The 12392-nt window shown below is 45.4% G+C and overlaps 1 protein-coding gene across 1 annotated transcript in view; it reads right to left on the bottom strand.

The window, feature by feature from the left end:
- Positions 1-12392, bottom strand: part of PFKP (phosphofructokinase, platelet) — an 89554-nt gene that overhangs the window by 16170 nt on the left and 60992 nt on the right. The window contains exons 14-16 of the mRNA XM_075550132.1: positions 8901-8971; positions 6197-6284; positions 5206-5358 (exon numbers count right to left, since the gene is read on the bottom strand). Of these exons, the coding sequence (XP_075406247.1) occupies positions 5206-5358; positions 6197-6284; positions 8901-8971 (312 nt within the window). The remainder of the gene's footprint in view (positions 1-5205; positions 5359-6196; positions 6285-8900; positions 8972-12392) is intronic.

Consider the following 12392-nt stretch of genomic DNA (forward strand, 5'->3'; position numbering starts at 1 on the left):
TGTCCATGGATTTGGCTGCTAAAATAACAGTTTGAATCTAGGCTGCTACAAAGAGAGGGTCATCTATCTATCTATCTATCTATCTATCTATCTATCTATCTATCTATCTATCTATCTATCTATCTATCTATCATCTACCTACCTACCTACCTACCTACCTACCTACCTATCTATCTACCTACCATTTAAAGCAAATGATCTAGATGGCCTTTCTTTTGTCCAGAGCACTGTGGAGTTTCTAGTGCACTGGTGGTCTAAGGATCTTGGACATGGGGCTGTGGACCCGCGAGAGTACAAACATTTGGATGCAGGGCAGCAGGAAACGATGTGAGTTGTGTCTACGGGGTAGGCTTCCTCCACCACTAACGCTGCAGCCATCGCTGCCTGCCCGTACAGTGACAGTGCCGACACCTGCACTGAGAGCTGAGCACCACTCTGTCTTGCAGACACCGGCGTGGACTTTAGATACCACAGGTATCTCAGCAGGATTTCCCAGCAGCCGCATGTACTTCTCACTCAGATACACGTGCAGGCCCACACTGACACGGCACACATGGTTTGGACCCATCTGCACCACTGTTGGATGCGTTCCTCACAGCCTTTTAAAAAAAGAGTTATTTTTACTCCTTTTATTGTGGAATACTCTAGGTCAGAAATAATCAACAGCAGGTTGTGTGGAAACCAGGCTGTTTATTTTTGAGAAAGATCTTACTGGAAGCCAAAGGGGTGCAATAAATAATCTTCCCAATGTCAACATGTTCCACACAGGCCACAGGGAAATCCTGTGGACTCCAAGGAAGGGCTGAGGCAGAAGCAGGATGGGCAGAGGGCGTCTTCCACACCACTTCACAACCTCTAAGGATGTCGATAAGTGCCCTGGGGCCACAAATGGCTTCCACTCCAAGACTGGCCTAAAGATCGACAGGGCAAACCTAGCTGGTGGCACCACGGAAGAAAGGCCTGCCATCTGCTTTCCTAAGGACCACGGCCAAGGAACCCCGGAGCAGTCCAGCTTGGTCACACACAGGTCTTTGTCCTGCGGCAGAGACTCTGCCTTCTGCTCTTCCGCATCTCCTATGCCCACCAAGCCCCTTCTATTTGCAAGAAAACGGGAGGAAAACAAACAAGGCATGGTAGGGATGTTAAAAAGCCTAGTCTCTGGGTCCTGTGGAGGGGGCAAAACTTAGTACTCCAGCTTGTGGCCCCAAGGACGGATCTTTTAAGAGAGCATTGAGCGGCCCTGGAAATGCTTAGCTGTCAGCACTGAGAAAAGAGACGACATAGATTTTAATGGAAATGATGCCGCTTTTTCAATTTTGTGACTGTCTCAATGGAGGGCGAGTGGTAAGGCGGACATCTTCGCAGCAGTGAGTGCAGCCCCCGTGGCCCATCCTAGCGGTCTTTGTGCCTGGGACAAAGTCCTGTGTCAGGGCTGAGGCCAAACTGTCCGTGTGAAAAGCGGCATTGCCATGGTCACTGTGAGAAATTTCCAAACACCTCTGCAGGCATTTAAATTAATTAATCATTGGAATGCACTGCGCCAAGCAGTAAGTCAGAAACATATTTGAGTGACACACCTGTCAGCATGGTTGTTGGCAAGGAGGACATAATTGTGACGACAGTGATCAAGACCCTGCGCCCCAAATTTGATAGTTTAATAAATCATGACCCATCGTGTCATAGTTTCTCAAGCTGCTGACACATTGGGTCAGGTAAGTCCTTCTCGGCGGGCGATCCTGTGCACGAAGGAGACCCGGTGGCTCAGTGGTTAGAGGGTGTGGCTGTTAACAGAAAAGCTGGTAGTTGGAATCCATCCGTTGTTCTGCTGCAGAAAGACCTGGCTGTTCTACTGTCTTAGGGTACTCACTCCCTCACGGGGGTGTTCTGTCTTAGGGTACTCACTCCCTCACGGGGTGTTCTGTCTTAGGGTACTCACTCCCTCACGGGGGTGTTCTGTCTTAGGGTACTCACTCCCTCACGGGGGTGTTCTGTCTTAGGGTACTCACTCCCTCACGGGGGTGTTCTGTCTTAGGGTACTCACTTCCTCACGGGGGTTGCTATGAGTCAGAATCAGTGGAATGGCAATGGCTTCATGGGTTCTGTGTACTTCAGGGGGTGCGGCCGGCACCCCTGGCTACTACTCAGTTGATGTCAAAAGCAACTCCACTCCTATTTTACCAACAACCACAACTGTCTCCAAAAAACCTCATCACCACGGAGGCCCCTGTGAGTCCTCAGGATCCTGTCCGTCAGGGAGCCACTGCAGGTTTCGAAGGCTGGGGCTTTTATGGGAGCAGAAAGCCTTCTCTTTCTCCCGAGGAGCAGCTGGTGGGTTGGAACAGCTGAACTTGTGGTTAGCAGCCCAGCACACGACCCACGTGTCCACTGGGACGCCTGATAAATGTCTCCGCAAAGGAACAAGCATTGCCTGGGGGCAAATTGCCAGTGGTTGAGAGCCACTGGTCTATTGGGCTGAAAGGGGTCAGTGTCCAGTAGAAAATAAACCACAGAGATTATAAATGTAAGTGCTTTCAAGGGCCAAGCTAGTGCTCGTCCTATAAATAGACGGGGGAGATAACTTGTAAGGGGCAGCCTCTGGCCTTGGCCGAGGACGACACAAAAAGCTCTTTGGGACCTCTGTTTCAATTTCCCAATTAAGGTCGACAATCTAATGTGAAACCTCGCAGCTTATCTGCAATTCCTAGGGGCGCTTTTTATGGTCCTGGCGATACTGTGGGCTGAACACTACCTGCTAACTGCAATGTCAGCAGTTCAGAGCCCCCAGCAGCTCCACAGAAGAGAGAGAAGCTGTCTATCTGCTGCTGTCAGGACTTACAGTCTTGGAAACAGAGTTACTTCGACGGCAGGGGAGGGTGGCACAGTATCAGAGAGGGCCCTGGACCAAGATGCTAGAGGTCAGGGGGGTCTGGCAAAGAGAAGATTCCTTGCACCGTCCTCAGGGTCCACTCACTCCCAGCCCATTTCCTGGAAAGAACCCTACCCCCTTTCCCTGTGGCCAGCACAGACCCAGGTCCAAACATAAAGAAGATTCAAGTGCATTTTGGCTTCAATGAATACATCCATAGACAAACCGCAATTTCAGCGCCTATACCGTCAAGATACACAGAAGGACTCAGCTGTTTTCTTTCTTAATGCTCACCGGGCTACAGAATGTATCCATTGGTGGCCATCGAAACTTCAATTATCCTTGTCAATAGTTTGCATAGTGGTCTTTCATGGCATTCTCGTGCCAGGACAGGAACTGTGCCATCACCAACACACCCTGGTTTCTCTGTCCTTATCAAAGAGGTGGTTAAGAACAGACTCAGATCTACTTACCACGAATCCAGGAATGATCAGACAACTCCTTCTCTCTCCCCCCACCACCTTCAAATCGTGTACTGGGCTAACTTAGCTTTAAGAAACTCAAGGTATTAAAAAAACAAATCAATGAATCCAAACAGGATGGAAAAAAAATCACAAAATTGTTCTCTCCGAAAGGCAAAAGAGCTGCTAACCAAGAAGTCAGCATTTGAACCCACAGCCTCTGCACCAGACGGAGATGACGGTGGTGGTGGTGGTGGTGGCAGCCTGCGGAACCCCGTGAGCCAGTTCTACTGTGTCCCATCGGGTGGCTGCAAATCCAAATGGGCTCAAGGCAACGAGTTTATCCCAAACTCATATTCACTTAAAACTGGACATAATTGTTTTTTTTCTATATGTCCTGGGCCTCAAATTTTCTATCACATAGGTATTCCTATAATACACATATGTCATCTGGAAATTAAAAACTTCTTTATACAAGAGCTGCTTGGAATAGATAAAGTGGCGGGGTGGGGGGGGATCTCTCTGCAGGACTGAAAGTACAGGTCAAAATATAACAAGGAGAGAGAGGCCTTTGCTTGTGTCTGCCAAAGCCCCCACTAACTGCCGTGAGTCACTACGATTCTCCACACATCCCCAAGACAACAGCCCACGAAAACAAATGCCAATCGCTTGTATGGCAAGCTCAGCTGAAGTAGATTCAAAATATTGCCAAAGCAGGTAAAACAGTGATCTTTAAATCAACAGTGCGAAGACCATTCAAGAGCTGAAATTAGTCAGAAATCAGGGAGAGGCAGGCGGTGAGAAGTCGCTAGAAAGCACAGCAAGTAACAAAGTGAAGGTTAGTGACTCGACTGCAAAATGCAAACTAAGACGACAAGGAACCAGCTCCCGGCACCACTCAGCATATGCAACAGTGGCAGGTGTATTTAGTGAAGAAACTGAAGGGAGGTTAGGGTGTTCAGAAAAGCAGGACACAAGCAAGAAGCATCGCTTAGCATTTGAATTGTTTTAAAAGCGTTATTTACCAGTTTTATTTACCAATACCAGAAGGAAGTATTATTATATTTAAGGGTTTAGGGCAAAAAATTTTTTCCAATTCCTAAAAATTAAGTCTGACAAGGAAAATAAAACTTGAGAATGACTAAACAATTCTCAAGTTGTTCAGGCCCAAACGGGAGCAGATTTATGTGTGTGTACACACGTAGATAGAGATAAATGAAATGACCGCTAGATATTGATCTTCAAGTTTACTTATATATCAATGACCAAATGTGATTTGCAAATAAGATATTAAGAATGCATTCCTTTTTATTGTCTTTCATAAAAAAATATTAAAAAATCAGAAACACCATCGGTAACTTCCCATTTGCAAAAGGGAAAATGATGTAAATGATGCAAATGGCAGATTCAGGCCAATGAATAAAATGATGGAATATTCGATTCAACTTTACATAGTAAGGTAGGGCACTGGATTTCCAAGATGTTCTGAGCTGAAGTTTCAAACTCAGCAAAAAAGTGAAAAAAAAAAAAAAAAGAGCAAACCATAATACTGTCCAAATTATGTACACACAAAAGATATCATTATTTCTTAAATTTTAAATGCTATTGACACTTAAAGAATGTCACTTAATGTCACAAAAGTGGTAAGGGAATGGAGATGGTAAGCATTCTGGAAACTACACAAAAGATTTTCAGAGCTCGAGGAGCAGTTGCACCACCTCCCTCCCTTGAAAATACAAAAACAAAAACACTCCATCCGGGGACTTGGGTCGCAGCTCTCCAAGGGGGCGTGTCTAGCAGACTGGTAAATAAAAGGGCAGCACAGTCATCCTGAGGGCCAGCACAGCGCGTGGCGTTGCTGGGCACACACAGACTTACGTCGGTGATAGTGTTCAGAGCAGTGTCTGCACCAATGCTGAAATCGGTACCGGGCACATTGTTGGAGACAGTGGCTGGAACCATAATCATCGGAACACAAAACTCTTCGTGTTGCTCCCGGGCAGCTGACATTTCCAGCAGTCCCAGGTAGGCCTGTCAGGGAAGTGTGTGCAGTTGTGGGGCGAGGAAGGAAGGAAGGAAGGGGAACAAAGGGACATCAATGGCATTAAAATGGTTGGAGCCACAGGGCAAGCCACTTCTACCACAGCACACAAGGCACATACGGGGTGAGGGGTCCCACGGAACCACTGAAAGATCCACATAAGGCATTAGGATCAAAGATAAACTACGAAGTTTTAGGCACAAGGCACAATGTAGGATTGAATCATCGATAAGCCTGACTAAATAAATCCCTTATTGGTAAGAAGGATTATTTGAGCTTCTTACATTTTCTTTAACTCTCAGGCTTATCATGGGGCTGATGGTCATTGAATAGACCAAATAAATAGATAAACAAATAAATAAATACCATATGATTCAACAAGTCTTAAAAAGTTAAAACGTCTTTCTTTTGAAAAAGCCAATGTATCTCAAGTCCAAGACATTAAATTATTTCTACAGACTTAAAATACATCAAAGCTTACTAGAACGGTGAATCAGAGATGACGAATCAGGGTTTCACTTCCCAATTAAGTTGCTTTATTAGACCTGGGTAGATCTTGCCACTCTTATTTTTCGGTGGGATTCACATTTACTTGGTGGTAATTGGGCCTGGGACTCTAAAAACCCAAATCATGAAGACTAGCCGACAAGAACAGCACACAAGGGGGTTTCGCACAGTTAATGGGGAAACACCACTTTCTCTTCATTTTGTTTTCCCATGAATACTTTGAAGCCCCCCTTGTAGGCCTGGTTTGAAGCCAAGAAAGAGTTAGTATTTTTTTCTGCAAAGCTAAGTAACTAGCAGGTTAACAGAGAAACAATGAAGTACCTCAAATCCACCAATAATCAACACAGCGTTGATATTATGAGCACGCATCTGTACAGCAATCTCTTCCAAATACTTTCCAGGTAGAATACTAAAAATAGTTAGATCAAGAGGTGAGGTCAGATGCGGACAAGCTGCCCGGTTCCGATGACACACAGCATGCTGACAAACCTGGCGCCAGCCCCTTTACTCTCCCAGGTCGCCTCTCCCGCTTTCACGGCCAAGGGAGCAGGGGGATGTTACTGCCTTCTGCGCTCCCTCAGCTTTGCCAGACGAAGCATAGGTAACAGGATGGCCGGAGAGGGCTACATCAGGCAGCCGGGCCACAAATGAAATGCCCAAATAACGTATTGTCTGAAGAAAGCTGGACCGGACCTTCTGGCTGTTCTACTCTGTCCTCTAGCTCGCTCAGAGTCAGAATGGGCTCCGTGGCGTGCCCCAGCTGCACCTGGGGCTACACCTAAAGAGTCCGATCGCCACAATAGGAAAAAAAAATAAAAACAAAGCATAATTGGAGGTTAAAAATTACTGCTACAAAATTACAGGTATCTTTATTGAGCAGAAATATGATTATGTGACGGGTTTTTTTTTTTAACATAACCTCCATCTATCTAGGTGTAAACATTTCGGAAGGGGGTGTTTCCATCGCGCACCCTTCCTTAACGAATTCTGCAGTCTGATTGACACGATGTCACAATGTTTGGGGACCTGCGACTCAAATAGCGCTCCTTTTGGAATGTTCTTCAGGTTTGGGGAATAAAAAGAAGTCTGAATGGGCAAGTACAGGCAGTAAGGTGGATGGATGGTGTAAGGTTTCCCAATAAATTTCTTGTAGAACAGTTCTTGCTGCCCTTAAAGAATGATTGGGGGGGGGGCGCAGGGCGGAGAATGATGGAAAACAATTTCTTGGTAACATTCCTGAGCTTTTTCTCATCAATGCAGTTTTTTATTTTCTAAAAAGGTCCCATGGACATCCTGTGTCCTTAGAGAACAATCTATACGAATCACCATTTGAAATCCCCCCCACCCCACCCCCCCGGCTCAAGTAGCTATAACCTTCTGAGCTGACTTCTCTGCCGTGAATTTAAGGGGCCCAAGCAATCCTCCTGGAAGCCCTTATTTTGATGGGCCCATTTCCTAAGGCACTCTAATGAACGTAAGCCATGTATCACTGAGAGAACTCGTCTGCAGACATCGTTGATGGCAGAGACATGTGTAAACATGTTTTACTTGGAATAAGCCCGTGCAAATATGAACTGGAACCCTGCCAGCAAGTGAGTGTTTTTCTAGTTACCTGCATAGCTTGTACATTTTAATAAAAACAATCGCTTAAATGGAAATGCATGGATTGTTATGACATTAACTTATATATACATTATCCAATCTGGTCTCATTTTAAATCACCTCCATTCATACTTGCTCCTCCTCTCCCATTTCAGCACCTACTCAGATGGTACGGTGAACATGTAGCTTACCAGACAGATAATATTTGGGCTAGATGTCCCATCTCAAATCCCCCTCTGACACTTCCTTCCTGTGATGCTTATGGAAATACAGTGTGTCTTGCTTAGATTTCTAAGAAGCCACGGGGTGAAAATAAAAATCCAGGCATGGCAAGCCATAGAAATCAAGTAACCATGAGATCGAACTATAAAATCACTCCCGGTCTTCTAATGTGTGGCGTGTTAAGCTACTTAAGCTTCTTTGGAATTCTACCGCAGCTGCCAAGCTAATCCTTTTGGCTAAGTCGAGAGGTAGCCCTCAGTCAGCGTCTGCAGCAAAGACTACTGGGAAGTCACAGTCGGCCCGAGGAGGCCCAGGAAATGTACTGCGAAGATGAGTTAGTTCTAAATATAGCTGTGCAGTCAGGACACCAACAGTGAGGACATTGCTTGGGGACCCCCACAGGACTCTTGTCAGCGGTGGGACGATACGTGGCACCCTGAAGCCCGGAGCAGAACAGAAAGTTGGGACAATTTTCTTGGTACAATAAGCTATTATTAGTTTGCAATTAAACATGTATTCGATGTACATAAAAACGATTTTCAAGTTATAATAATGACTGATGCTCATACTTTTATTCATAGGATAATATCTTAGGAGACTCAAGTTCAACTTAAACTTAAATATGGGGCCTTATAAAAATGCTGGAAAAAGGTTACCAGAAAAATACATTTTTATTTTGGAACCGCTTACTTCCTACCAATACTAACCAGTTGTGACTCTTTGTAAACAGTACAATGACTCGGTTTGGTGACAGCACCGAGATACCTAGCATGACATCATCGTTATCCTCACATCGTGCTTTTCAAATAAATTAAAACAGGGTTTGTTGGGAAAGGAACATTTCACACACTATCCTGCCCTATCTCTTCTGCTCCTCATTCACCTGCCTTTCCACAGCAAACCTCGGCCTTAGCTCCTTAAAGCAGTGCCTGGCTCCTTCTTGGAGCAAAGGCAGATAATGGAGGGAGTGTCACTTTTTTTTTTTTTTTCAACTCGGGAGTGTCACTTTTAATGGAATGTCTCAACGTCACCTCCTTAAAACATGACCCGGATTCTTCCTAAAATGGGGACAGTACCGCTTCCTGGAGGAATTTAGTTCCAGGAAATTAAAAGAATCAGAATGAATCGTCAGCTATTCACCAATGCCACAGCCTTTTCTGCTTTCTCAATATTATTCAGGAAATCAAAGTCTAGCAATTACCGTTTTGTCCCAAGAATTGATCCTCCTTGGCCGGTCCAGCCTCCAACATCTGACCAGTTGATTTCTTTGATCTAAAATGCAAAAAGGACGAGGAAAGTAAAAAGCTGTTTTAAAATACCTTGGATTCCTGTGCCCTGAACAGGCTGCGTTCCTGTAAGGATTGAGGCGAAGTCGTGAAGTGGCTTTCATGCTAATGCTGAACGTGTTGACACATGAAACTTATTTCATTGTTCATTACTTTCCTAGTCATATCTATCAAGTGGCCAAATTCTTTCCCTGAGACGAAAAATAATTTAAATGAAATCTTTTAAATCTGATACAGGATTGAAAGAAAACGTTTTCCCCAAATAACTAATAAATCTAAAATCTTAGATGCATCGCTGAGCAAATCAAGCTGAGTTATATCAAAACAATTCTTCATCATTAAAGAGGTGCTTTGCAGCAGATCTGTGCAATGTAATATGCAGTTTGATTTCTTGATTGCTGCTTCAGTGGCTGCTGCTTATGGATCCAAGTAAAGGAAATCCTCGACAGCTTCACTTGTCTCTTCGTTTCTCATGAGGCAGCTTCTCGGGCCAGGGGTGAGGATTTGTGGTTATAATGCACACTGAAGTCTACTTGCTGCTCTTCACCAGTAAGTGCTTCGAGCCCTCTTCACTCTCAGGAAGCAATGCTGTGTCCTCTGCACACTGCAGGCTGTTTAGGGGACGTCCTCCCTGATTCTGTATTCGCGTCCAGCTTCTTGGATCATTTGTTCCACTAGCAGGGTGAAGGGATACAACCCTGATGGTCTTCTTTCCTGATTTAAAGCTACGCAGTGTCCCCTTGTCCTGTCCAAGGACTTCATCTTGGTCTAGGTACAGGTTCCACATGAGCATAAGAAAAACAAACAAACACGACAAACTCACTGCCATCAAGGGGATTCCGACTCACAGTGACCCTAGAGGACAGGTACAACTGTCTCTGTGGGCTTCCAACACTGAAACCCTTCACAGGGAGTAGAAAGCCTCATCTTCCTCCCATGGAGTGGCTGGTGGTTTTGAACTGCTGTTTTTGGGGTTAGCAGCCCAACATGTAATCACTGCCCCACCAGGGCACAATGAAGTACACTGGAATTCCCATTTTCCCCAGTCTGCAATGAGCTACACAGTCTAATGCCACGGCAGGCAATAAAACACAGGGAAACATCTCCCTGGTATCCTCTGCTTCTTGCTATCTTGATATCACTCATTCTATGTCCTCTCTAAATCTGGCTTGAACCTCTGATAGTTTCCGACTGTGTGCAGCAGCTGCAACCATTTTAAAAAAATTACCTCCAGCAAAATTTTACTTCCTGTATTACTAGTGATGCTGTTCAATAATTTCTACATTCTGTCTTCCAACTTTCTTAGCACAGAGGAGGGAATGCTTCCAGCTTGATATATCCGCTTTTTGAAAAATCTCAGCTGCTACTCCGGCGATTCCTAGAGCTTTGTTTTCCACCAGTGTCAGCAGTGCAGGCGGGACTTCTTCCTCCGGCCCACTGGCTCCTGCTCCCAAGCTCCCTCTTGAAATGGCCGGATGGCGACCACTTCGTTTTGATCCAGCGACTCTTTGTATTCCTTCCATCGTCTTTTGAAGCTCCTTGCATCATTCAGTCTTTTACCTACAGAATCTTTAATCTGGCAACTCAAGGCTTCACTTTTTCACCAGTTTTTTTCAGCTTGAAAAAAGCTGAGCATATTCCTCCCTCACTGCTAACCCCAGGCGGTTTCACATTCCACCTTCCGCCTCTCCTTCAGCCAACCTTAGAAATCTTCTGCTCAGTGCCTTTACTTCATGATTTCCCCCATTAGCTTTAGCGACTCTACATTCTCGAGCATAGTTAAGGGTCTCTTTTGACACTCATTTTGTTCTCTCTCTTTCTCTGCCTAGTCTCTTGTTTCCTGTTTGTCCCCTTTATTAAACCCAGAGTGATTTAGTAAACTCCTCAGTGCCACACCCACGCTCAAAACCCCCTTGGTGTTCAGAATAAAGGGCACTTTCACATCCCCATGGGAGCAGGAGAGAGAGACCAGGCCTCAAGCTGGGGTGCCAAGCAGCATACCACAGGCAGCAGCGAGGTCTGTGGGCCGGCCCCGGTCCCAGATACATTGACCCTCTCCCCAGAAGAATGCCCTACAGAAGACAGCTGCCCAGATCACACAGGAGCAAACTAACAGGGAGAGAGAGAGAGAGAGAGAGAGAGAGAGAGAGAGAGAGAGAGAGAGAGAGAGAGAGAGAGAACGAACCGCATCCTGGTCCACCAAGCCCAGAGGAGGTTATTCCTGCTCGGAGCAGTCAATGCAGAGAGGACGGTAGGGCCGGCCCCTCCCTGAGTAATGATGTCCCTTCACTAACCCATAGCACTACGTGGGGGGCAGCCCTGGAGACACAGGGTGGGAATGGTGCCTGATCTGGCCCCACACACACCAGGGTGAAACACAAGGGGAGCAAAGCAACAAAGTCCTTGAGGAATCCCCAAAACAGACTTCTCAGACTCAAGGAAGGCATTCAGCAGAGACCTGAAACCATTTATAGGCTCCCCACCCCCCATGTCTACCTGTATAAGACAGGACACAGGACTGACGGTTCGGGGGCCATGGGAGAAAGGGAGGTGGGGCAGTCAACACGGCAAGGGACAAGGGAACAGCAAGTGACCTGAATCGATGGTGAGGAGGGCGTCGAATGCCTGGTGGGATTTGAGCACGCTCAATGTAGGGTCACTGAGAGCTGAATGAAGGCCGAACATGACAGTGGGAAAGGAGGAAAGTGAAAAGAAACAGGAAAAAACTACGAGGCAAAGACACTTTTTAAAATCGTTTTATCAAGGGCTCATCCACCTCTTATCACAACCCATACGTACATCAGTTGTGTAAAGTGCATTTGCACATTCATGAGGCAAAAGACACTTATAGAGGTATAATATACAGGCACATATATAAGCAAATATATATAACAATACGATATAGGTCTATATACATATATTTATGTTAAGTATTAAGGTAGCAGATGGACAACGGGCCTCTACTCAAGGACTCCCTCAACGCAAGAACACTTTGTTCTAATAACCCAGCATTCTGTGATGCTCACCTTCCTGACATGGTGACTGGAGACAAAATAGGTGTGTAAGCAAATGTGGTGAAGAAAACTGATGGTGCCTACTATAGCATCTGGAGACTTAAAGGCTTGAAGTTAAACAAGCGGCCATCTAGCTGAGAAGCAACTAATCCCACATGGAAGAAGCACACATGCCTGCCTGATCATGAGGCATCAACAGGATCAGGTATCAGAAGACCCAAAACAATCATATTAATGTGAATGTGCTCGATACAATGGATGTATGGATCATTTTATTGGGGGCTCATACAACTCTTACATACATCCATGTGTCAAACACATTTGTACATCTATGCATTTGTTGTCATCATCATTCTCAGGATGTATGGATTTTTAAAAAATTATTTTATTAGG

Source organism: Tenrec ecaudatus, chromosome 5 (genome assembly GCF_050624435.1).
Source record: "Tenrec ecaudatus isolate mTenEca1 chromosome 5, mTenEca1.hap1, whole genome shotgun sequence".
NCBI lineage: Eukaryota > Metazoa > Chordata > Mammalia > Afrosoricida > Tenrecidae > Tenrec > Tenrec ecaudatus.